At 47.5% G+C, this 25,429-nt stretch overlaps 2 protein-coding genes across 3 annotated transcripts in view; one reads left to right on the plus strand and one right to left on the minus strand.

The window, feature by feature from the left end:
* FBXO41 (F-box protein 41) overlaps positions 1–5,955 on the plus strand; it is a 28,055-nt gene extending 22,100 nt beyond the window's left edge. Inside the window, exons 12-13 of the mRNA XM_025453571.3 lie at positions 1,404–1,519; positions 1,653–5,955. Of these exons, the coding sequence (XP_025309356.1) occupies positions 1,404–1,519; positions 1,653–1,715 (179 nt within the window). The 3' untranslated portion in view covers positions 1,716–5,955. The remainder of the gene's footprint in view (positions 1–1,403; positions 1,520–1,652) is intronic.
* A 1,469-nt stretch (positions 5,956–7,424) lies between these two features.
* Positions 7,425–25,337, minus strand: CCT7 (chaperonin containing TCP1 subunit 7). Of its 2 annotated transcripts, none has more exons than XM_025453572.2 (12): positions 25,178–25,337; positions 19,180–19,333; positions 18,444–18,550; positions 16,419–16,544; positions 15,382–15,434; positions 14,856–15,027; positions 11,609–11,773; positions 10,626–10,814; positions 9,879–9,976; positions 9,367–9,499; positions 8,689–8,895; positions 7,425–7,815 (listed from the first exon to the last, which is right to left on the minus strand). In XM_025453572.2, exons 1-12 carry the CDS (start codon positions 25,181–25,183, stop codon positions 7,594–7,596), a joined length of 1,632 nt encoding a protein of 543 aa, XP_025309357.1. In that variant the 5' UTR covers positions 25,184–25,337; the 3' UTR covers positions 7,425–7,593. The 2 variants fall into 2 exon arrangements, with proteins under 2 accessions (XP_025309357.1, XP_048952089.1); XM_049096132.1 differs by lacking the exon at positions 25,178–25,337 and adding an exon at positions 23,871–23,892.
* Between the last annotated feature and the right edge of the window lie 92 nt (positions 25,338–25,429).

The following is a 25,429-nucleotide window of genomic DNA, read 5'->3' on the forward strand; positions in this document are numbered from 1 at the left end:
AGTAGCATATCCAACTCCTTGTCGCTCCTAGGCAGCAAGCGCCAGCACTAGGGACAGACTGACCGGGATGCCAATCCTGGCCTTGCCACCAGTGTCCTCTGAAGCCAGTGTGGCGGCCAAGGCCTGCCAGCATCTGGTCCCAACGGTTCAGTTCAGTTGACATTTATTGCACTGCGCTCTATCCACATGGAGACATGAGCTGTACAATGCTGTCTGCCCCACATGAGCCTCTAGCGAAGGGTGAAGGCAGGACAGTCAGGGTATGAACATAGGTTCTAGAGCTGGACTGACCTAGGTCTCAATTTTGGCCCTCCTGCTCATTAGCTGTGTGACTGGCCAATTACTATACTTCTCTGGGTTCTCTATCTCCATTTTTTAAGCTGACCTTCTGGAATGAATGGGAGGATTAAATGAGACAACGTATGTGAGCCCCACTTGGACCATTTTCAGGGTGAAGACTCCTCTCTTCCACCGTAGACTCCAGCATGCATCCTCTGAGCCCAGCTTCCTCTAGCCACCTCCTCCACTCTTGACCATTCCTCTACCTTCACTGAGGACATGGGTGCCCAGCTGAGGCTGCCCATAGTCCTTCAGGGCAGGAGCTTGGACAGAAGCTGCCTTCTGATCCCTGCTCCACCCCCAACTGGAGCATCCTTCTGGGCACAGCCAGCAAGGAGCTGAGTCACCATCAGGACCTGGTGTCATCGCCCTAAGGACTGGCAGTAACCTCTGAGTGGCTCCTCCAATGCTCAGGCTCCTGGGGAAGGCCTCCCCTTCCTGAGGCCCTGGTCACACCTAAGCCCTGAGCACTGAAGGTTCCTCGACTTTCTCATTTCCAGGATCCACTTCCTCCTTCCCCTTCACCTTCATGGCCTAGCCCTAGACTGATCACTGGAACTAATTGCTCGGCCTCTAAAATCATCAGCTCCAGAACCTTCTCAGCCTCCTGACTTTCTTCCTCCTCCTCCAGCAATTTCATGGCAATATCTAGTCCCTTAAGCCCTCTGCTCCCAACCTGTTTGCTTCCTGCCTCCCCTCTTCCATGCTCCATTAGCTTCACCTCAGCCACTCTGTCCTTGAATTCATTCCCAGATGCCCAGGCCATGGCACAACTATCCCTTCTGCTAGGGAAGTTCCTAGAGCTCCTGCACAATTGGATGTTGCCCATTCCTCTTCCCAGAGTCCACTGTAGCCTCTGCTATATGACCTTGCCCTCCACCCCCCAGTCCCTGTCTGGTTGATCTTCTGGGTGCCACTGGTCTGCTCTCTATGTGGCACCCAGTGCCTGACACATGACCATCTTCTCAGACAGTTCTGGTTTCATTAAGTAGTGATTGGAGAAGCAGCAGTCCCACTGTCCAGGCCAAACATGAGCCGTCCCCACATTACCCACCTTTTCCTAGGCATTTGCCGGAACCTCAAGTCCATTGTGGTCCAGATTGGGATTGGTGATTATTTCAAAGAACCCAGCAGTCCCGAGGCCCAGAAGCTGTTTGAGGACATGGTGACAAAACTCCAGGTGAGGAGTTGGCTCTTGGGCCCCCCAAGACCCTGGATGACATCTCTAGGCTTGGGTTGGTGACCTGGGTGTGTAATGGGAGGGCCCCACATGCCTGACCCTGAGGGGAACTAACCCAGGGTTCTGTCTGCAGGCCCTACGACGGAGGCCCGGCTTCTCTAAGATCCTGCATATCAAGGTGGACGGCGGCTGCTAACCCGGGCGGGGGGCGGCAGGGCCCCCGCCAGCCCCACACCAGGCCACTCTCTGTGGACCTCCAGAGGGACCCCGATTTGGACTAGACCTTTGGACTAGACCTTTGGAGGCATAGTGTTATCCCTGGTTTCCAGGGAGGGGTTGACAGTTTCCTGTCCTCCTCCTGGGACCACAGAGCAACAGGCCTGACCCTGGGCACTGCCTCTTCAGGGCAGGGGCTTGGACAGAAGCTGCCCTCCGACCCCTACTCACCCCCAACTGGAGCATCCTTCTGGGCACAGCCAGCAAGGAGCTGAGTCACCACCAGCACCTGGTGTCATCGCCCTAAGGACCGGCAGTAACCCCTGAGTGGCTCCTCCAATGCTCAGGCTATGGGGGCAGGCCTCCCCTTCCTGACTGGCCTCCGGATCAGGGGCCTCTGCTAGGCCCCAGCCACAGGGGTGTCCCCACAGCAGCTCAGACTTGGCAAGGAGGGCTCTTTTCCTCCTCCTGCCCAATCCCAGCCCTCTGGGGGCATCCCCTTCAGATATCCTGCCTAGGCGGTGGGTCCACATTCCCCGGGGATAACACGGATAGGCCTATGGGTCTGGGAATGTGGTCAGCCAAAAGTGAGGGGCAGGGGTGCAGCGAGGTATCAGAAATGGGCTTGGAATGGCAAAACACTCATCTAGAACTTTTCCCCAGGATATTGACACCACCACTTCCAAAGGGGGGAAATTGCCAAGTAGAGAAACCTTAGTTTTTATTGCTGTAGAAATGTCCTCCTCCCAGCCACCACATACCCTCACGACACATCAGAGCTAAATTCCGAGCTAAAAGGTGCATGTTTCTATACTTCCACCAACCCTAAGCCTCTGAAGGGGCAAGGTCCCAGCTCTGGGAAACCTTATCAGCAGTGAGAAGCAATTCCTGTCCTTAAGAAATGTCTTTCTAATCCAGGTGCTTGGGCAGCAATCTCATGGCCTCTGGGTCCCCAGTGCTGTGGGTGGGAGGGAGTCATTGGGCTGCCTTCTGTGCTAGGGCCTGAAGGAGACCAGGTGAAGGGTGGTTTGTTTTGCTTCCTTGTCTGGCTAGCTTGCTTGAACGGGTGGCCTTGGTAGGGAACCAGACCCCTGAGGCCAAGGACAAGGAAGAGCACCCTCCTCAGACTTGCCTCCCTCTCCTGTCTTCAAAGGCTCCATGGGCCGTGGGCAATGCTGGAGTGCTTCTGCTTAGGGGCAGTGCTGAGGCCTGAGCCAGAGCCACTTGGCTTAGAAGCCACAGAATACAAGTGAGGGTTTTTCATGGACTCTTGCACAGTTCCGGCAAGAACAGGTTCTGGCATTAAGGCTCCAAAGACTCAGGTCTTCCTACTTCCTTTCAGAACTCCCATAGTAGTAATAGAGGCCTTAGGTCTGCCAACATTCACTTGGAAAGTTCTTTCAGACATTAACCTCAATCCATCTTAGGGTTTCCTTCTCTCCTCCACAGGCCCAGCTCTGCCCTAACCATTAGGTTACTGGTCCTGGTTGGAGCTGGGCTTCTCTAGTTTCTCATCCCTTTCTAGGGACCTAACTTTCTGCTATAGCCTGGCTTGGGACATTAAGACCCAGCCCCAGGTTACCCTGTAAGGGGTCCTTCACACCTGGGAGCCCAAAGGCTCGGCATCCAGCTCCCCTGGCTCTACACCCAGCTCTGTCCCAGCTCCTGATGACTTTTCCTCCCGTGGCTTATTCTGGCCTTGCCCTTGAAGACCCCAGATACCAAGGCTGTCATGTTGGCAACTCCCTACCCAGTCCTGCATGAAGCCTTGGCTGTGTGGCATCCCCCACTCCAGAGCAGCTGGCTCCCACCTCCCTGTCCCTGTCCCCAGGAGTTGCAGAAAGAAGCACAACTTTTCTCTGTCCTCCAGGGGCCTGGAAGGGATATGGGGGTGCCCTGGGTGCATCTCTCTTGCCTTGCCAACTGCACCCTCTATACCTCCTGCTCGAGACCCTAGGACCAGAGGTGCTGCCCTCCCCATCTCCTGGACAAAGCACAAAGGGATGCTCCACTTGGCCTGAGCCTGCCTTACTGAGGGATTTTTTTTTTTTCTGCCCCAGGAAGCTTCCATCCCTGAATACAAGACTGGGCAATTTCTCCCTGGGTGGGTACCCACTGGAATGCCTGGCATCAGTTCTGGAAAAAGAGGTCAGGGTGCACGGACAGTGAGCTACAGTGGGAGAGAAAGGCTGTGCTAAAAGTGCTGATGGTAGGAGCAGGTTCATTCGCCCGGTGATTCATTCATTTGTGTAACAGCCCTGAGCACCACCAGCACTGGGGGCAGAAGAGTGAACAGCCCCCCTCCCCGGTGGCTGGTAGGAAGTTTGGCCAGCAAGTCCCCACCTTCTATCTCCCAGCCAAGTGTGTGAAGGATGTGTAGGAGTACATACCACACAGGCCCAGGCTCTTGCCGAAGGGAATGATGGGTTACAGCGTATTCCACTACACAGCTGCCTTCCCCCCATCTCCCGGGGCTCACAGACCATGCATGCTGAGAACTGGCAAGTTGCAGGCCCTGTGTACCCCAGCTCAAAGCTAATCTTTTGACTCTCAGGGGGATGAGCCCTGCTGCTGTATGGGGAGCTTGTTTGCAGGGATGTGCCATTTGTTCACTTTGGCAACCAGGGCATGGATGAGGATAGGGAACAGGCATGGAGGGTCTAGCCACTGAAGCACCTTATCCTTCACTCACTCAAAGGAGAATTCTCCTCCCCCCTCGTATCTCCCACCTAGTAAGATGCAAGAGGAATGTCTGAACAAATCAAGGCAGGGCTGCTCCAGGGGTCCCAGGCATGTGTAGAGGTCCCGTGGGCTCCAGCACTTGGGTGTTCCTGTCCTATGGCCTGGACCTGGCATCTGGGAGGCTTGGCACATTTAGTTGAGTACTTCATCAGGCTTTGGGCTGTCGCCCTCTGGCCCTAGCAGAGAACAAAGGAGATGGTGTGTATATCTGACCCCTGGGGGTAGGAGGTGTGCTACTCAGAACTGTGGCTTTTCACTGGCCAAGAAACCCCCTAAGGACCAAGACCACCCAGGATTTCCCGGTCCTGTGAGTGGTCTGAGCCAGCCCCTCAAGAAGTGCTTCAAAAGCAAACAAAAGCCACCTCCCTCCCAAGGCCTGCTTCTCCAAAGTTTGGCTCCATCCTTTGCCTTTGGGTGCTGCCTTGTTCCCCTGGTCCTTTGGGCCACGGGTGGGAAGCTGCCCAGGCCCTAGTTGTCTAAGACGCTAGGCTGAAGACCTTCCCAGTGCGACTACTGGTGCCAAAGACCCAATTCCTAGTGGACTTGGGGTGAAGACAGCAGAGACCGTGAGTGGGGACAGGGCCTACCTGCCCAGAGGAGTTAACTCAAATTCATGTCACCTGTCCAGCCCATCTGTCCCCAAGGAGAATTCCCTCCTCCCAGGGGCCTGGCACTTCTCTTTAACCCTGGTAATCATGCTTTCTCACCTAGCCTTGTTCCAGGCCTGCATTTCTGTATATACTGCTGTGTATCGTGTGTACGTATTTATTCCTAGACAAGTGTATTCATCTGCAGCCTTTGCCTGAGGATAAGGTTTAGAATTGGGTGAGGACCGGAATACCAGGGCCGACTAAGGCAACCAGCTCCTATTCCTTCCCCAACCCCCCCGGGACCCCAGCCAGTCCCAAGACTGCCCTGACAATCAGGCAGGCTTCCCCACCATGAGCCCAAACCTTTGCTGTTGCTGGCAAGGTTCCAGTGGGGGAGGGGCTTGGCCTTGGGCCCCCAGGCTTCAGCTCTGCCCTGGCAGGGTCTTGCATCCAAGTGCAGAGGCTTGAGGTGACCTAGGCTTGCCTCACAACTGGTACCAGTAGGCTTGGCTCTAGTGGGCACTACTAGCGGGGACCCCCACAACTGGCCCCCAGGTCTGCCTTCCCTACACAGCCAGGCTGCAACAGGCCTGAGCCGTGAGGGTAGCTTCCCTTACCCCAAGCACATGAGGTGGAGGGGTGGAGAGCATTTTTTGGTTTTGTTTCTGAAGTGGTGCCTGTACCTCCAGCCCCCAGGGGGCCTTCCCTGGCCCCACTTCTCTGCCCCACCTAGGTGTCACCATCCCAGCACTTTGCTCCATGTCATCCATAGGTGCCCTCTACTGAATATACCTGAGTGTATTTAAAAGGACTCACATGGGCATCAGAGAATTTATGACTTTGTATCTAATAAAAGATGGTGAAACTGGACTATGCCAGGGAAGTAAATGGCAGGTGGCCGTTATTTGTCCGTCTGTCACCAAGCTTTTCTGCAGGAAGTGGGTGGGTGACCTGATGGCAGCAACAGTGAATAAAACATTGGGAAGATTTGTGTCAGGGCTGCAAACATCGCTGAAAGCCAAGCCATGCAGGCTCACTGTCCCTGCCACAGCTCACTCTTCCAGGTCTTCACGCAGACAAAAACCTTGGGGTGTCATTTTTGCCCCTCAGCTGGGGGGAGGCCATCTTTAAAGACAACCCTAGCACAAATACAGTAGGAGCAGCAGGCACGAGCCAGGCCCTCGGTGCTCAGCCACCTGTTAGGAAGCTCTAGCCAGCCAATCAGGGGAGAGACCAAATTACCCATCACTTTCTGGCCTCAACTCCCCCATTCTGCAGAATGAGGCTGCCTCACAGATTTGATTACTCAAGTCTTAAAATCTATAAAATCAGAAAAAGACCAGGTGCCTAGGCGTAAATTGTGTGTGGCTCTAGCATCAAACAAGTAGATGAACATTTATCCCTACAACTCTTGAGAGAGCTATTATGTTCATTACACAGGTGAGGGCAGCTGAGGTTCAGAAAAATTAGTTTAGCCAGAGATTATCAAGTTAGGAGGGATGCTAGACTCTACAGTCTGCACCCGCCCACCACCCCATTTTGCTTTTGAGTCCATCTAACCAGAGTGGCCCAGACTCAAGAGATTTTCTTTTTAATCCCCTCCTAGTGTCAGGCAGCAAAAGTTTCCGTGGCTCAAGGTGACAGTTATTCATCTGTAGCTTCAACTATTACAAACTATAGCTAACTACAGGGCAGCTCTCGGGACTAGTATAAACAAGAAGGTGGCCAGACCCTCCTGATTTCCATTTCATTTTGGCCATTCCAAACCTCCACTGGTCAGGAAAAAGCAAAAGGAACTCCCAAGACCATCAGTGGTTGAACTAAGAAGACCAGGTGGGTGCTCCTTCAGCCACCTCAATGGACTTGTAAGGAATCACTACAGAATTTAAAGAGAATGTGGCCTCTAGAACATTCCTCCAAGAGTCCTCAACCAGGAGATCTTGCTTAAGAGAGACCAAAGACTGAGCCAAAAGAGTATGGAGGTAGAAGGAGCGAATAAGGTAATGTAACACATTTACTCAAAACCAGACAAACCCTGAGAGCAGTGCCTGGCAAGGCCAGGGCTAAACAAGATGACATGAGAAGAAAAGGAAGGGACTCCACAGCTCCCAGCCACTTCTGGGACTAAGAAAACCACTAAAGTGAATCTTCTGGATAGAGGCCCCTCAAGTGGAGCTCCCCACCGGCAGAGTGGACCCACACTCTGCTGTAACAACCAGAGGCTGTTCAGGACTCAGCCCAACAGAAAAGAAGAACATTTTTCTATCTGTGGGTGAGCACATACAAAAGTAAAATCCTGACCTGGAGTCAAGACATTTCTAAGTAAAACTCCCAGCCCAAATAATTTGCCAAGTGAATTTTAAGTCTATTAAGTTTATTTAAGTCTTTAAGTTTATTTAAATAACCTCCAGTGAGAGCTGAGCAGGCCAATTACTACCCCTTCCTCATAATACCCATTAACCAAGACAGAGTAAGCATACCCTGCAGCCAGCCTGCCAGCCACTCTTGTGAGGGACAAGGTGCCTCTCAGTGTGGGCGGCCCCGGCCCCGTCCCCGGCCCGCAGCTGGGGGAGCATCTACTGTTGAGCGAGGGTTTTTGATGGTCTCATCCACTGACACGATAAGGCAGGCGGCCTCAGAGGCTGCAGTCAGGGCATTGATGCGCACCATGGCTGGCTCCCACACAAACGCCTCAAAGTTGTCAGCAATGTCCTCATTGTTGACGTCCACTCCATACCACATGCCCCCCTAAGAAAAGCAGAAAAAGGGGATGTGAGAGGGAATTGCTCTCAAATAGCTTCTTGCCTATCCTCCAAAGACTCCGGGTGTTAGGAAACCTCACGCTCTCTGAACTTGCCTGCATTTCTCCAAGGAGGATGGTGTCTGCCTGCCTCACACCAGGAACCTGGATGTACACATCTCGCCTGTGCCCCTAGCAATCACTCTCTTCAAACCCTAGATATACTGTTCACTCAAGAGCTCGGGGCCCTCTTCCAGTCAACATGCTGTGTTTTGGGAGGCTCTGGCCTCAGGTCACCTGAGGACTGTCTATTTCTCGGGAGGAACACTTTCTAATCCCTTAGCTTACTGCTTTCATTAGTCTCCATTTCAGATGAGGAAATGGAGAAGTGAATGATTTGCTTCAAGCCCTCACACAAGTCAGAAGCAAGGCCACTCACCAAATGCTGCTGTCACAGTGCTGAGTACTTAACAAATATTTCTAAACAAATATTTGTTAAACAGCAAATGAACAAATTAGATTCTGAGAGAGACCACAACTTAGAGGCGGTAGGACCGTGGCCAGGCCACTCTTCAGCAGGGCTCTGGCACACTTCACCACCACCTTGGGAAGCCCACTACACATGGTCAGCGTGTGCCTCTAGGGAGGAGGCTGCATGGTCCCCCTGATTCCTCTGATGGCACCACAAGGAGCCATCATATTCTTCCCAGCACTAAATAAACCCTGGAATCTCCAGTCCTGGCACTGCGGCTTTCTTTCTGCCCTCAGAGGCACAGCTGGCTAGTACTGGGTTTAGTTCTAGCCCTGTCACTGGGGCCCAACACACACTCAAAATTTAGCTCCATGCACCCAGTCCCTGGACCCCAAGGAGAAGGACCCACCTGGGCATGCCGAGCTCGCAGCTTGTTGAGGATGTTTGTGGCATCAAAGCCAGCATTGTCACACAGCTGACGTGGGATAATTTCCAAGGCCTTGGCATATGCCCCGATCAACAGCTGCTGTTTTCCTGGAATGGTCCTTGAGTAATCCCGCAGATACTTGGAAAGCTCCATCTCAATGGCCCCGCCACCAGCTACCACTGAATCATTCTGCAGAGACAAGACCCACCTTTCAATGCTAACAGGCCCCTGATCCAAGCTCCAGCCACAGCCGAGCTAGATCAGCCAGTCAATAGGCCCTCTAGGACAGAAGGGGGCCTCATTCCTTCCCATCCCAAACCACAGGAAGCCCAGATCTAGCCCATCCAAACTTTGATCTGGTGAACGTATGGTTTCTGACCATCTTTAAGGTCACCTGGTAGTTTGAGGGCATTGATACAATCACTGGAATGGCTAACAATAGCAGCTTCACTGCTTGCTCACAAATCATAGCCTTAAAGGCAATGTGACTTATTTTTAGAGACTGAGGCTATTTCTCTAGGATTTGTGAGGCAACTCAGGGCCAATAGGCCATCTAGGGAAGGACAGCTTATACAAGGAAGAAATCAGCACACAAATCCAGGGTCTTATCAGCTGGGGAGGCAGAGTGGGCTATGTGGGCAGGAAACCCCAGCCTAGTACCTTGATGGCCCTCCTGACGATCATGATGGCGTCATGCAGAGACCGCTCTGTCTCCTCCATAAACTGCTCAGCACCACCACGAAGGATGATAGTGCAGGTCTTGGCCTTGGGGCAGCCAGTGAAGAAATTGTACCTGCACCCATGATCAAATCATACATGTGAACTTCTTTCTGCTGCCCAGCTGCTGCATGCGACCTCACCACCTCCTCCCAACACTCAGCAGCTGCTCTTTTGTTCCTCACTAGGTTTTTCAATCTCACTCTTGGAGACCTGCTTGGGGAAAGGGTTGGGGCTGTATCCCTGAGGCATAAAATATTGTAGAGTCAGACTTTAGCTTCAACTTGATCTTCTTCCCCCTCAGAACAGTTTATATTGGAGTCCTTGAAGCCCCGAAAGGTGAGACCTCCAAAAGAGTAGCACGTGCTGCATACTACACCCAAAAGATGGGAGAAGACCAGACCCAGGCAGATCCTATGAACTCAGCCAACAGGCAGCCCAGGGCCATGGCTCACCTCTCGCCTCCAATCTGCGTCTCTTCAAAGACCTGGCAGCGGCCTAGCACATCAGCTGACAGAGCATTCACACTGGTTTGGATGGAGCCTCCGCAGGCCTGAAAGGTGCAAGAAGGTAAGATCACCTGGCAGTAAAGGCTCACATGAAGCCCAAAGACAATTTCCCGCCACCCAGTCTCAAAAGCTAATTCCCATGCTAAACTCTGCTACAGTGCCCCAGGAGAGTCCCACTGGATAACCCACTCTCACCCTTACCCTCCTGGAAGAGGAGAAAATAAAACAGAACAAAAACATGTGACAGGCAAGCAGGCCTAGTTCAAAGAAGATGGGGACACTTTACTTCACCAGTACCCACTCCCCCACCTAGTTTGTCCTGAGCCCAACAACTAGTTAAGATAGGTGCTTTAGACCCAACATGTCTTTGGTGAGATGCTCAAAAAGAAAAGGAGTAAACTTGGCTGAAAACACCAAAACTTGAGTTTATCATAGCATTACTACTAGGTGCTCTCACAAATCAGATTTCCTGACTTGAGTATTGCCTGTGCAGAGCACATGAACATGGTGACTGGAATACTTCAAAGAAAAAACAAACAAACAAACAAACAAACAAACAAACAAACAAACAAAAAAAACTGAAGACAAGCCTAGGGTCACACGTCCACCTTACTGCACTCTAGTACACCAGGAGTAAATGAAAACCCCTCAAGGCCACAAACACTAAGGAGCAGCATGGGAATATTTGGTTACCATCATTGTCCTCTTCAGATCCTCCTCCGGCACCCGGCCAGCACAGAACATGTCCCTGTCGGCAAAGTACTGGGTGGCCACATCCCCAATGGGGAGTTTGGATAAGACGACTTTGGCTCCAGAATGATGGATCCTCTCTAACTTGTCATAGAGAATGTTCCACTCAGCATCAACAATTGCCTGATAATCCTGAAAAGACCCAGAAAAAGAAGAGGATGCTTTTGGGGGAAGATTAGGAAACATGGTAGGCTAAGATATACCCCTTAAAATAAAATATGCTGATTTATCTGGGAATTAACAAGTGTCAACAGAATAGCCTCTCCTCAGTCCAACTAAACAAGGACCCTATACAGTAACTTAGCAACCACTTAAAGCTTTCAAACACAAAAGCAGAAAGTAACCCCAGGACTAGGAGTTACTCCAGAGCTGACATGCAAGGTGTGAGAAATAGTTTAGCCTGAGTGTTCTAGATTCCTCTGAGAAGCTAGACCCATGGAGTTCCCAATGACAAGACCTCTTCCCCCAGAGGCCATTCTGTGTTGGGGACACATTACCCAATATCACCTGCTTATGGTTGGGTGGCACTGCTACTTCCAGATACAGCCTTGGTATAATCAGTGATGGGAGTACACCTGTCCCTACAGTGTAGAACCAGGTACAGGAGGAGACCTTTCATCTGCTCAAGTAGGAAGACTCAAAATACTGGGCTCGATGTAAAGGAGGAGGGCCCCTGCCAGCCCTTCCTGGGGCGAGAGGATAATACTTCAGCAGGTCTTCTTTATTCAAACCTCCTCAGGTCTAGGTCACCAACTTTTCACTGAGAAAAGAAGTGGGGCCTGGTATTTGGACAGCAATATATTCAGGGGCCAGAAGTGGGTTCTTAAGGAGACTGAGAAACAGAGCTGGTCCCAAGATGGCCACAAAGACCCAAGACATTGGCCCAGAAAGCGGTTTCCATGCAACTGCCAGCTGGTGGGGCCTACCTCCACCGTGTGGACTCTGATTTCAGCATTATCTTTCTCAGCTTTCAGCTCAAGCTCAACATTTAAAAGGGCAATCATTGGATTGTTGTACTTTTTGGGTTGCATTTCAAACCCAGCATAAGAGAAAGTCTTCTTGAATGCAACGCCAGCTACCAGCTGGGACTCCTGTCAAAAAAAAAAAAAAAAAAAAAAAAACACAACATAAAAAACACAACACAAAAAAACAAAAAAACAGTAAACAGTTCAGTATTGGCTTGAAATGAAATCAGGTATGCTACACTAATGTGTGTCCATTCCCCTGAACCTGATGGAATTAACCATGTCTTTATTTCACTGTTAAAACAAAGCCTTTTCATTTTCATAAAATCTGGGGAAAATACAAAACAGATTTTGGGTGTCCCTTCAGTATGAAGAAAACCAATCATTCAGCTTGCAGAGACTCAGCACAGTAAAGGTCTGTTTGCACTATCCTCTAAGACTGACATCCAAAGCAGGTGCCAAGGGATAATGCTGAACATATCCTATGGTACTAGACAAGGGGCCGGGCATTTGTGAGTAAGGTATAGTCCCGATGCCTCACCCCTTCAATCCCAACTCAAACCCCAGTCTGCAGCTATTGGACACACCTCCACATACCCCCCTGTATCTGCCCTGTGCACATGCACACACATACTCTACCTGTGTGCAGTAGCCTAGGTGCTTCTTCCTCCCAGATGAGGCCAGAGGTCCTAAGTGTCAGAAATTCCTTGTACAGTTCTCTAGATACAATTGTGGCTTCCTCCATGTCAGTCCCTCAGAACACGAGCTCCCCATGGGTTGGATTTAATACCAGGGAGTAAGTAGTAAGCACATTGTACCTGGGACTGACTTCAGCATTTCAAATCTCAGATCTCTTTCTTAGCAAATGATCAAGTCATTTCCACTTGAAAAAAAAAGTGTATATTGAGCTCAGTGACCTCTATGTTTTCTGCCAGTGCTAATCTATAGTCCTAATCTAGAATATGGTAGTTTTATCAGTGAACACATTCGTGCATTACTCAAATCCACAGCATCCTAAAGGGGGCAATGCCTGAGCTACATCGACATGGAGAGGCAGAATTATCAAAGAGAAAAAGGAAAAGATGTTCTGAAGAAGCAGTGTGTTGGTATCAGAGAATGCAAAGCCATTTATAGTTGCAGGAATATAAGCAGAGGGCAGGGGCCAGTTTAGGAGGATATTATAGGCTCTGCTAAGGCCTGCCTCTTATCCTGTATGCAATGTGGAACCCCCAAAGGCTTTATACACGGGGTAGTAAACTGTGGAAGCTCACCTTACAACAGAAAATAGAGCTGATTAAGGGGATGCAAGACTGGAGGAAGGGTGACCACGGCCAGGACAGTGGTCTTGAGAATAAGTAAAAGAGATAGCTTTAAGAAGTAAATAGTAGGGATCCCTGGGTGGCGCAGCGGTTTAGCACCTCCTTTTGGCCCAGGGCGCGATCCTGGAGACCCGGGATCAAATCCCACGTTGGGCTTCCGGTGCATGGAGCCTGCTTCTCCCTCTGCCTATGTCTCTGCCACTCTCTCTCTCTCTCTCTCTCTCTCTGTGACTATCATAAATTAAAAAAAAAAAAAAAAAAAAAAAAAAGAAGTAAATAGTAAATTGGTGGGCAAAATGAGAGAATGGTAATTGATGGGTTGTGAGAAGTTGTAAAGATTTTTAAAGATGACCCTGCATTTCTGGCGTGAGGGACTAAGTCAATGGTGATGATACCAACCATATCAAAGAACACAGAAAGTGCTACAGGCTTGGAGGACTGGATGATGAATTCAGTAGCAGATACAGGAGCCTGAGGTTCAAGGGGGAGGTAAGGACTAAAGATACAGATCAGGAAGTTCTCCATTAATCCTGAGAATAAGTCAATAACCACTACCACCATTTACTGAATTCTGTGAGTCAGGTTTTGTGTTAAAGGTTTTATATGAGCTTAAGGAATGTTGGACAGCCTAAGAACTGGGTCGGAGCCCCTGGCTTTCTGACCACACAAAACGATCACTTTTGCTCCCTAGTTGAGTGAATGCCAATCTAATCTCAAGAGTCTGGGGAAACAGGAAGGCCCAGGAGATGACTACTGCTACCAAAGCAGTGGTAAAAACAAAGTTAGTAAGCCATGATGGATGGGCTGAGAAAGGAGGGGTACGGGGACCAAAGATAGGGGGGTTGCTCAGATGCCCTACAGATTCCTCACAGCTTTATTAGAGAAAAGAGAACCTCGGTTTACTGACAGGTGCCATGACAGGAGGAAGGGGAGGAAGGAGCACAGAGTGGGAATATAATCTGGAAAGATAAAAGTCAAAGAACAAAAAGTGAAGGGCTGGGCCAGGCTTTAATATTTCAAGCAGGTCTTGTCCTATCCAAATCACCTCAGGTTGGGTCACCACGATTGAGTAAAGAAGTAGGGCAGGTCAGAGGGGAGAAGGACCAAAGTGGCATGGAGATGCCAACATCAAAAGATGCTTCTAGATACCACTGTGTTAAAAAAAGAACAAGTTAGTTATGCTAGGCAATGCAGTAGCCATGAACCGCATGTTGCTACTTTAATTTAAATAAATAAAAATTAAATTAAAAACTTGGTTCCTTAGTTGTACTAACTACATTTAATGTGCTGTGGTAGCTACACATGGCTAACAGCTACCATAAAATGGACAACACAGACATGTAACAGTCCTACCATCACAGAAAGCTCTATCGTGCAGAACTGGATTAAAAGCCCCATGTACTGATATAGATCAAATTCTAAAATACGTGGTTAAATGGACAAAAGCAAGTTACAACATTATGTATTATAAATGAATACTTGTGTTTAGAAGAGCACTATTTACATATGTGCTTACAGATGCAAAAGGGAGAGCTTGGGCGTGTCACTTGGAAAAGAATGGACTAAGAAGTTCTCAGATTTATTAACTGAGAGGGTCACAGGTAATTATGAGATGGATCTGGTGCTATCCCCTCCCACATCACACTGAGATTCTAAAAATCACTGAGTTTATGATTTCTGCTGAAAAGTAAATACAGGTCCAAAGATATTACAAAATATATCTACAGTCACAGGCTATAGGGACAGAGTGGGGGAATACAACTCAAGTCAACTTCTAGCCCAAGATGCATTCTCACAACACCTGTAATATGTGTTCACCTCGTGTACCAACTTGTCTGAAGAGTCCATGTGAGAGTAAGAGCCTCCTAGGGAGGCTGTAACAGGCTTACCTCTAGAGCACCACCTTGCACCTTCTTGATTCCAATCATTTTAAGCTGCAACAACTCATCGAGCATTATCACTGCATCCACCACCATCTTAGCGAAGAAGGCTTTCTGCTGGGAAATCAGCTTAGAGCTCAGGGCGGTCATGGCACACTTCTCCAGCAGCTTCCTCTGTTCCCTGGGACACAACGATGGTGGGAGCTGTGTCAGGCCTGGAAACCCCCTCGTGTTGAGTCTACTACAATGTGGAGTGGGTCTCTGTTCTAGTCCCTAAACTCAGACCACACCAACTTCATCTGCTATATCTTTAGGACAGATTATTACTGGCAGATGGTGATTGCAATCAGAGACCTCATGTGTGACAGCTTTAAAACTACAGTGGATAGCCTCTTTTGTGCTGTGTGAGCTGGGGCACAGCCAAGGGTCTATCAAAAGCCAAATAGCCCCAGGCCCATACCGGGTGGCAATACACTTCTACATCCAATTTGGCCACGGAAAGTCAAGGTTCTGACAAAGCCCACCAGAAACTTACACTTTATCTTCCTTCTTCACGGTCACAGCGATCTCTTTGATCTTGTTAACTGCCTGCCAACAACAGAAGCCGAATGAGTCTCTGGTGCCAAGGGCAAAATGGAGAGGTGGTCCCAGTCTCTCTTGCCACTCTCCAATCTGTTTACTCCCAAATCTTAAATAGTCCCACTTTGTAGCTCAAACAATATTTCCAAGTCTTGTAGCTGCCTGGAAACACAAATCTCTACAGTTTAGAAAACTCCCCATGACAAACAGGTATAGGTCCAGTATAGATATAGTTCTGAAGAATCATCAGGGTATTTCCAGGATTTAACTCTGAATATGCAAGGAACACACTAAAACAAATAAGTAGAAACAAGCTAGGATGCTAGATTGTGTCAAACCTTCTGGCTTATGAAAGATATCCGTGATGATTTCTAGTACCTTATAGGTTAATTAGATGTGTTATGCAATATATCTGTATTTAAACTTAGTATCTTTTCAAAAGTACTTCTCATATATGATCTTGTTTTAATGTGACCACCCTGAAACACAGATAGTAAATAATTTTTTTGGGGGGTGGAGGGAGAGCAGAGAATCTCAAGCCAACTCCCCACAAAGAGCAGAACCTGATCTAGTGCTTGATCCCATGATCCTGAGATCATGACCTGAGTTGAAATAACTTGACTGAGACACCAAGCACCCCTGAAACAGAGAGTAAAGGAAGAAAGTAAAGCCTGGAGTGATTGGCCGAAGATCACAGAATGAAGGTCAAAGGTTAATAAGAACAAGGTCCCAAGACGTGTGTCATGAGGAACTTGATAAAAAACAAACTAAAAAACCCCACTCTCACTTACTGAGTCCACCAGGAAACCTGAGGCTTAAAGAGATTAGCTAGTCAAATAGCTACTGAATGTTAGAACTGAGATTAGTAGGGAAAATTCAGAAAATGTCCAAGGAACCCAGTTACCAGTCTCTTTACACCCCACTAAAGGTATTATTCTAAGGAAAACATGAAGGTACCCAGGCAAAGGCCAGGGCAGCCAGTTATTCCCATACCAACTGGGTGGCAGTGCGGAAAGCTCGGATGATGATCTGTGGGTGCAAACCTTCTTCCACATAGGGTTTCACCTGCTTCAGAAACTCTGCAGCCAGCAGGGTCACTGAGGTGGTACCATCACCGACCTGGAAGAAGATAGTAAGAAATTCACATTTTCTCATGTTTATTATTCTTTTTCTTTTAAAGATTTTATTTATGTGACAGAGAGAGGAGCACACATGCACAAGCAGGGAGAGCGACAGGGAGAGGGAGAAGCAGGCTCTTCACTGAGCAGGGAGCTGGACATGGGGCTCAATCTTAGGACCCTGGGATCATGACCTGAGCTAATGGCAGACACTTAACTGAGCCACCCAGGTGCCCCCATATTCTCTCACGGTTAGAGATAAAGCCTGAAACTCCATTTTTAGGCAACCTACCCATTTAAAGTGGGGACTGTTTAAATGGGTGTGAAATGTTTTTTCTGGAAGCACAGGTGATGGCAACAAGTACAAGGAAGGTGATAACAGTAGTTAGGTATCCATTCCATCAAATGGCTCTGGGCTACAAAATTAATTCACCAGCCATGCCCATTCTCCAAAGAGGGCTGATTTGGACAACCAGTTCCTCAGAATATGAAATTACACAAGCAGATTAACCAAGAACTTATTACATATATGGGCTTGATGAACAACAAGACACTCCCACTCATACTTATAATACTTATGTGTCATAAGTAACCACAGTAGTAGGAAACATCAGAAAATATTCTTTAAAAGAAGCACAAAGTACTATAGGAGTTTACAAAAAGATAATTTCCAGCCAAATCCCATTAAAACAATCCTCTAGGGGATCCCTGGGTGGCTCAGCGGTTTAGCGCCTGCCTTTGGCCCAGGGTGTGATCCTAGAGACCCAGGATTGAGTCCCACATTGGGCTCCCTGCATGGAACCTGCTTCTCCTTCTGCCTATGTCTCTGCCTCTCTCTCCCTGTGTCTCTCATGAATAAATAAATAAAATCTTAAAAAAAAAAACAAAAAACAAAACAGAAGTAGAATTTTAAAAATAAATAAAACAACCCTCTAGGACCAGCCAAAGTCCTTTACACTTTGAACACTGGTTGGAACAGGCAGATCGCTAGTCTGCTAAATGTCTAACATAGTCATTTTCTACAATAGGATCTAAAGCCTATTTTTAATGAGAGAGAAAGAGCTAAAACCAGCTCACCTCTGATTTCGCAGAAATTTACCTTCAATTCAATTATGTCCATTGTTAAATGTGAGGGATTTTCAAGGGGGAAAAAGTGTTGCTGTGGTAAAGGGTTTAAGCTGCCAAATTCCTGGCCAGAAAGGTATTAATTAGTCCCTTAATAAAGATAGTAACAGGCCAAATCCAGACTATTTTCACTTTAATTTTATATAAGCCATACTGTTTTTATAGGCTACTGGGTCCCAATAAACCTTTTATAAAACTTCAAAATATACCTGTAATACTCTATAATGTAAACCTTTTCTCTCAATATTTATTATCAAGATTTCAGTGTTAGAAATGTTTTAAGACAGACTAATTAATGCCATCATATTATACACTTAAAAATGGCTAAAGTGAAAAAAAAATGGCTAAAGTGGTACATTTCATATTATCTATATTTTATCATTAAAAAAAAACCCATGATGAGATGAGCACTGGGTGTTATACTGTATATCGGCAAATTGAATTTAAATTAAAAAATAAACCCACAATAAAAAACAGGTAAACTGGAAACAGTTTCCAGCTCCATCTTATAAGGTGACACATTAGAGATTAAATTATGTACCAGGTCACTGATATGAATGCCAGCACATGAGCGTAGTCCTAAGATTTCAGCTACATGCAATGAAACAGTATGAATTTTAAAAGATTCTTAATTCCATCTAAATATTTTACAAGCATGTATTACTTGTGAAATCATAATTTCAGATATAAAGTCAAAAAAATTTTAAAAGAAAAGCAAAGGAGCAAGCAGACATGTATTTCAAAGTTTATTTAAACACATGCTTGATTTTCCCACCTCAGCGTCTTGGGATTTAGCAATGTCCACTAGAGTCTTTGCTGCTGGATGGACAACATCAAGGAGTTTCAGAATTGTGGCCCCATCATTAGAAATTGTTGCTTTGCCTTAAAAGGAACAAACACAAAGTAAAAATTTAAAGACCCTTTTCCCAGTTGGACTCGGAGCCCGCGTACTCTTTACTGGTATGGGGCAGAGGAGATCATGGCATAAATGAACTGATTTTTTATAGACTTAGCTCTGTGCACAAAGGGCCACTTAAAATCACAAGCTTCTGAAGACCATGAGCACCTGATTTTCTCTGAACAGCATTTAGCACACTTCAAACTGGATGTAGAAAATATTACTTTAAATGAAAATGAGAAACTGTTTAGATATTCTTGACATAGTTGATACCCGATCTCACACGTCAGCTAATACACTAAAACAGGAGGGAGAATTCTGTCTTGGTAACATGATACAATAGGAACAATCACAAACAACTCAGATAGTCCCCTTTCATGTTTCCAGTCTGTCTCTCTCTACAAGGAAACAGGCTCCTGAGCCCAATGTCTCCCATACATTCCCATAGGGTCAGCATTCAGGACAATTTATTGAAATGGAATCATTTCATAGAGACCAATCCCTCTGAGATGTTAAAAGTAGCAGCATTTCTGATGCCAACCTCTGCTAACCCAAAACATTCTCCAGGAGTCTCCTCTCCTGCACCCCAGCCTGAGGAACCCTGCACACTTACCTCGGCCATCTACAATCAGCTTGTCCATGCCACGAGGGCCTAGGGTGGTTCTTACAGCCTCCGCAATCACTTGGCAGGCACTGATGTTACTTACAAGCTGGGGGATGCCCTGGGAGCTATCGGTCCCCTCTTTTAACAGGATAACTGGTGTGGGCTAGAGAAGAAAGAACAATGGACTGGTTTTAATAATCATCTATTACAATGAAATACAAGGAGGGAGCATAAAGGATAAATGTTTCCATCTCTCCCATAACAAATATATGGAGGACTTTTAAAGAATTGAGAGCACACTTGCACACACACACATGCAAAGGAAGGGGAGCAGAGGGAGAGAAGCAGACTCCCTGCTGAACTCAGAGCCTGATACCAGGCTTGATCTCATGACCCTGAGATCATGACCTGAAATCAAGAGTCAAGTACTTAATGGACTGAGTCACCCAGGTGCCCCTCTGGAGGCTTTTTTTTTTTTTTTAAGATTTTATTTATTTATTCAGGGGGGGAGAGAGAGAGAGAGAGGGGCAGAGACACAGGCAGAGGGAGAAGCAGGCTCCATGCAGGGAGCCTGACGTGGGACTCAATCCAGGGTCTCCAGGATCACGCCCTGGGCTGCAGGTGGCGCTAAAACGCTGTGCCACCAGGGCTGCTCTCTGGAGGCTTTTTAAAACCATTATTCCCACTATCCACCACACTGACTCCTTAACTAGCTCCTACATCCAGGGATACTGCTAAGACTATAGCATATCCTACAGGTGTGCTAGAAAATGGTATGAGAAGCATAATTTAGTCTTAAAAAAAAAAACAGATCAAATACTATGTTCTCCAGTGCTCAGTGGAATAAGCACAGCCTTTTCAACTTCTCTCTCTTTTTTTTTTTTTTTTTTTTTTTTTTTTTTTGCCTTTTCAACTTCTGACACCATTCCCTGTCTTGAAGAATTAGGTCACAGCACAAGAGGAAGCAGCTCAGTGTTCACCCTCCAGCAAAACAACCATTTATCTGCATTACAGCTTAATCCTAGAGAAGTTGATGGGGCACTGATGCAAAACATGAGGTGCCTGCATCTTCAGGTGGTGTCCTGGAGATGCCCAGGCAAGCAGTTTTACCAAAACATGCTTAGCTGAAGTATAGGGAAGGAACCAGGCAGAGAAACAAATAGCATGTCTGTCTGTTTCACAAAATGACAACAAATCTAACTCAGTGAAACTACTAGTGTGTCCATCTCTCATGCAGGTTCTACAGATTCCCAGTGACCAATCTCCAATCAAATGTCCCAACAGAAATTTTTCTCTATTTTGCATGCTAGCCTTGAGAACAGCCACTATTCCTATAGAGTTTTATTTGCAGACCTGCCTTAGAAACTCTGGGAAGACAGTTTAAAGGCTTGCTTAATAGACCTTTACTTCAGTGACCATCAGCACAGACAGTAATTCCTCATCCTAGCAAACCGAGTTTGTATCAAAACCTGTGTCTTCACGGATGAGCTCATAAACCAGACTCAGTCTTCCTGTGCTTGTGACTGAATTCTGTATGTTAGGCAATGACTTAAATTTATTTTTTTACCATGGATTGCAATATGAAGTTTGAAAGCCACTGCCCATGTCCACCTCTATAGGTACTTCAGGTGTCTGAGCAGAAAAGCCATGGGAAAGCACAAGGAATATCTCAACTCAACAATAAGGAGTCAGGGATTAACACACAAGAAAGTCAAGTGACCCATGAGGTTGACTCCATATTCACTGGGCAATTCCTGAAAAAGTCCAACTCCTTTGGCCAGTCCAGCTGGAGGGTAGTAGGCAGGAGGAAGACTGGGATAGGGCTGAAGAGGCATGCCAGAACCAGATCACATACTCAACTGCAGACCATGCTAAGGAATTTAGATTTTATTCCTACAAAAAGAAGCTCTGGAAAAACTTTTAGCAGAGGAATGGCATGTTTTGATTTACATTTTATCTACATAAAACACAAAAAGAGAAAAAGTAGGAGGCAAGATAATATATGTAAATACATAGAAGGGGGCTGGAAAGATGCACAACACACTCTAATGAGTATGAGGGTGGGAGTAAAGAGGGTTCTTTGTATTGTATATTTTCTTTTTTGTTTCAATTTTTTCCCAATGAATATATATCATTACCTTTTTTTTTTTTTTTTTTTTTTTTTTAAAGAATAGCTGTCAGATAAACCCCTAAATCTGGGGCCAAGCACAAGGTGAAGGGAAAATTCCTTCCCTTTCACAGAAGTGTCCCAGGTCTGGCAACAAGAAATGGCTTCTTTATACTCCCAGCATTCTCTCAGGCCTCTTAAATTTCCTCTAAGGAAAAAGGTGTCCCTTCCAAAGGCTCCACCCTCACCCTGTCCTACTAAATAACGGCAGCCTCCAAGCTTCTTCAGTTCATCCTCATCCTGGATAGTCTTACACTTCAAATCAAAAACTGACTTGGATCTCAAACTCTTCTGATTGTCTTCCACAAATTTTCACTTCTCCAACAGGATAACTTAATGCTTGTGAAGGGGCAGTCCCTGTGGCACAGCGGTTTAGCGCCGCCTGCAGCGCAGGGTGTGATCCTGGGGACCCGGGATTGAGTCCCGCGTCAGGCTCCCTGCGTGGAGCCTGCTTCTCCCTCTGCCTGTGTCTCTGCCCTCCCCTCTCTCTGCGTCTCTCATGAATAAATAAAATCTTTAAAAATAATAATAATAATGCTTGTGAAGACTTTTTCTTACCTCCACCTCCAAATCGTACCTCTATTTACAAGAGCTACCCTTGCACTTTTTAAAATATTTCTTACTTGTTTGTGAGTATGTGTGTGTACATACACACATGGGGGCAGGGCGCAGAGGAGGGACAAGAGACTCAGTACTGAGTGGGGCTAGATCTCAAGACCCTGAGATCATGACCTGAGCTGAAACCAAGAGTCAGATGCCCAGCTGAGCCTCCCAGGCACCCTTATTCTGGCACTTCCTACCAAAACCACTTTCCTGGGGCACCTCACTGGCTTAGTCGGTAGAGCAGATGTCTCTAGATCTCCAGGTCATAAGTTTGAGCCCTATGTTGGCTGCAAAGTTTACTTAATTATAATGATTATATATATAAAGATATTAAAATTTTTTTTTAAATGCACTTTCTTACCACTAGGCCAACAACTCATCAAAGCCCCGATTCTTCCAAGATGTTTTTTCAAAGCAGCTATTAGGAGCACCCCGAACAAAGGATCCCATAATGTCCTCTGCTTCCTTTTGTGTACAACTTTTTTTTTTTAAGATATATGAGAGAGAGAGAGAGAGAGAGAGAGAACAGAGGGAGAGTAAGAAATAGAAGCAGGCTCCCCATGAGCAGAGAGCCCGACATGGGATTCATCCTGTTTGACCTGGCTTGGCTCAATCCAGCTCAGCTCAATCCTTTCCCTTCCCTTAGATCTCTCCTCTACCCAGCCTGCCATTTATATAAGGCCTACAAAGCATAGGGAATGTGGGGACTATGTGGTTAGCTGCTTCTGAGCCATACTTGCTTTGTACTTAAGATTTCTCCATTGATTTAGTGTCAGCATACTGCCACTGCTTTTCCAAAAATTAGAAGCTAGTGCTATCTTAATTCATGGCTTGCATCAAACACAAGTATATATAAAGTTGAATTTTCAGCACCAAAAGCTGATGTATATTGCTTCATATGAGGCCAAATCTAGATGGCAGGTGTTCTAACAGTTGTACACAAGGGGCACCTGAGTGGTTGACCTGGTTGAGCATCTACCTTCAGCTCAGGTCATGATCTCAGGGTCCTGGAATTGAGCCCCGTGTCGGGCATGCCCTTGGGGAGCTAATAATGCACTGCTATGGAAAGTCCAGCTTCTTTTCTGTTACTTTTCAACCTCATTCATTCTTATTCAAGTAAAGAAACAATAGTGGAACCAGTAATCTGCCAAGGATATCATGGTAGGCTCTGGAATTTCAGCTTAATGATCTTAACCTTCATCCTCAAAATATTTAAGTATTATTAAGCTTGATGTTCTGTAAAACAACAGGTGTTCATATGCCAAGGCGTATAGTGCAGCACAATACCACAAAGGCAAGGCCATATACGTTCTATACAAGTGTACCAAAAGTCACAAGATTGAGGTTCCTCAAGGAACCCTTTTACCTCTCTTCCTTTTTTTCTTTTTTAGGTTTTATTTAAGTATTCTCTATCCTCAACGTGGGGCTTAAACCCCCAACCCAAGATTAAGTGTGGCATGCTCTTCTGACTGAGCCACAGGTGCCTTCTACCTCTCTTCCAATCACAGAAGCCTTCTAGAATACTAGGGGCATGACAGCAAGGAGGATTCTTGATAGAAGTTTCACATTCCAAAAGGAGAAATATAAATAACCAATATAGCAAGGAAACTGAGCAGGGGTCAGTTAAAGAAAAACCCAACTGTGGTGGAGCCCCTCAGGGAAGAGTTTCATCACTAGACAGAAGAGCCTCGGTTGTGATACTCAGTTCTACCAAAACTCTTACGGCGGCCTTGTCAGCAGGACAGATTACAGAGAGGAAGGGAAGCAAATCACCACCTAGTAGAATAGCTAACATTTGCTGAGTGCTTACTACATGCTGGACACTTTCTATGTATCAGCTCAATGAATCTCCTGAATACACGGAGGGCCAGAAATTTAGTAACATGCTCAAAGTCACACACCTAGTAGGTGACCCAGCTTAGTTACAAACCTAGGCATTCAGTGTGGCTCCATAGCTCTTATTCTCGAGGGCTCTGCTGCCTCTACATGGAAGATGAGGGCGACCTCGAGAATAGGTAATGCTGGAAGAGGAACTGAAAAAAGACAGTACTAAGAGCTACGGAGAGAGAAAGAGTACAGATAAATCCTAGGTTCCTTCCATCATGGGTACAATTGGATTCACGCGGCATTTGGTAACAGAATCAACATCTCACAGGCATCAGTGTGACATCTACCAGGACAGGAAGCAGCGGCAGCAGGCCAGAAGAGGACAGAGGACTTCCTCTGATGGGCAGACCAAAATGAATGAACGAAAGGCCAAGTGTACCACAGGGAGCAGTATCTTAGGGTCTTGCCTCAAACACCTCCCTAAAAGCTGGCCTCGCTCAACAGTAACACGAGAGACAGCAGGAGGCTTGGGATCCAAGGAAGGTATCTACAGCTGAGATGGCAGAAAGGGAAGATGTGGAAGCGGGTACGGCTACAGGGGGCCTCTGGGATTCATCAACACCCGTCATTCAAGAAAACGACACCGAGTTAATGGCCAACTCGGAAAGCCTGGTCTGATGCCAAACCGGAGGGGCAGACAGAGTCGGAGTCAGAGCCCGGGTCCTCCCACCTATGATGTAGTGTCCACCTTGTGCCCTGTCCGTTCTCCCGGCGGAGGAGCTGCACCCCCCAACAATCAGCTAGCGTTACGCTACATTCGGCAGGCACTAAAGACGTGTGTAGGAATGAACGAGTGAGTGCTCAAGTACAAGCCAAGTCTGTTTCCACTGATTCAGCAGCAGGCGGGCCGGGGAACCGGCGAGCAACCCTAGTTGAACCCTTAGGCTCAGCTCAATTTAAGGTCCCCATGCTGCCTCCGCCCGTTCTAGAAGCACATGTTTTTACACCCCACATTTCTCAAGGCACCAGGGCTTCCAAGTCGGCCCGCCGACCGCATATGCATGCACACTCAAGTTGCACTCGTTTAACATAGGTTACGATTGTGGGGGGGCTCCCCAAACCGGGTCCCCTAGGCGGGCTCGCGGCCCCGAAGCAGCCTGGGACTTGTAGTCCCCAGCCGGCCAGACCACAGCCTTCCCTCCAGCCCCACAAAGCCCTCGCCCAGGGCCCCTGTTCCGTGCTGGGGCCGAGCCGGGCCGCGGCGGGCCGGGGTCACCGGTAGACACGGGATCCGGGTAAAGACACAATAAGCAGGGAGCGGAGGGCCCTACCGGACCGACTCGGGCCGGGCGGCGTCACCCACGGACCGGATGGCAGCGGATGGCGGCCGATGTGCGAAACGCCACTCACCATCATTTTGGAGGCTTATTCGGTGGCCCGCTACTCCTCCAGTCTCCGCGTCCGGGCGGCCTGGCAACCCCACAATCCCCCGCGACAGAGAAGTCCCCAGAAGCTTCGCCCGGCCGTTGGCTCGGGAGAGGAAGGGGCCGGGCCACTTCCGCCACTCTATGGTTTGCTACCACAGAGTCGGTACGGCTAGAAGGGCCAAAGCTGGAGGTCCGAGGGCGCCCTTGCGAGAAGTGTTGGTTCCCTAGGGGTCGG

This window comes from Canis lupus, chromosome 17, assembly GCF_003254725.2.
Source record: "Canis lupus dingo isolate Sandy chromosome 17, ASM325472v2, whole genome shotgun sequence".
Taxonomy (NCBI): domain Eukaryota; kingdom Metazoa; phylum Chordata; class Mammalia; order Carnivora; family Canidae; genus Canis; species Canis lupus.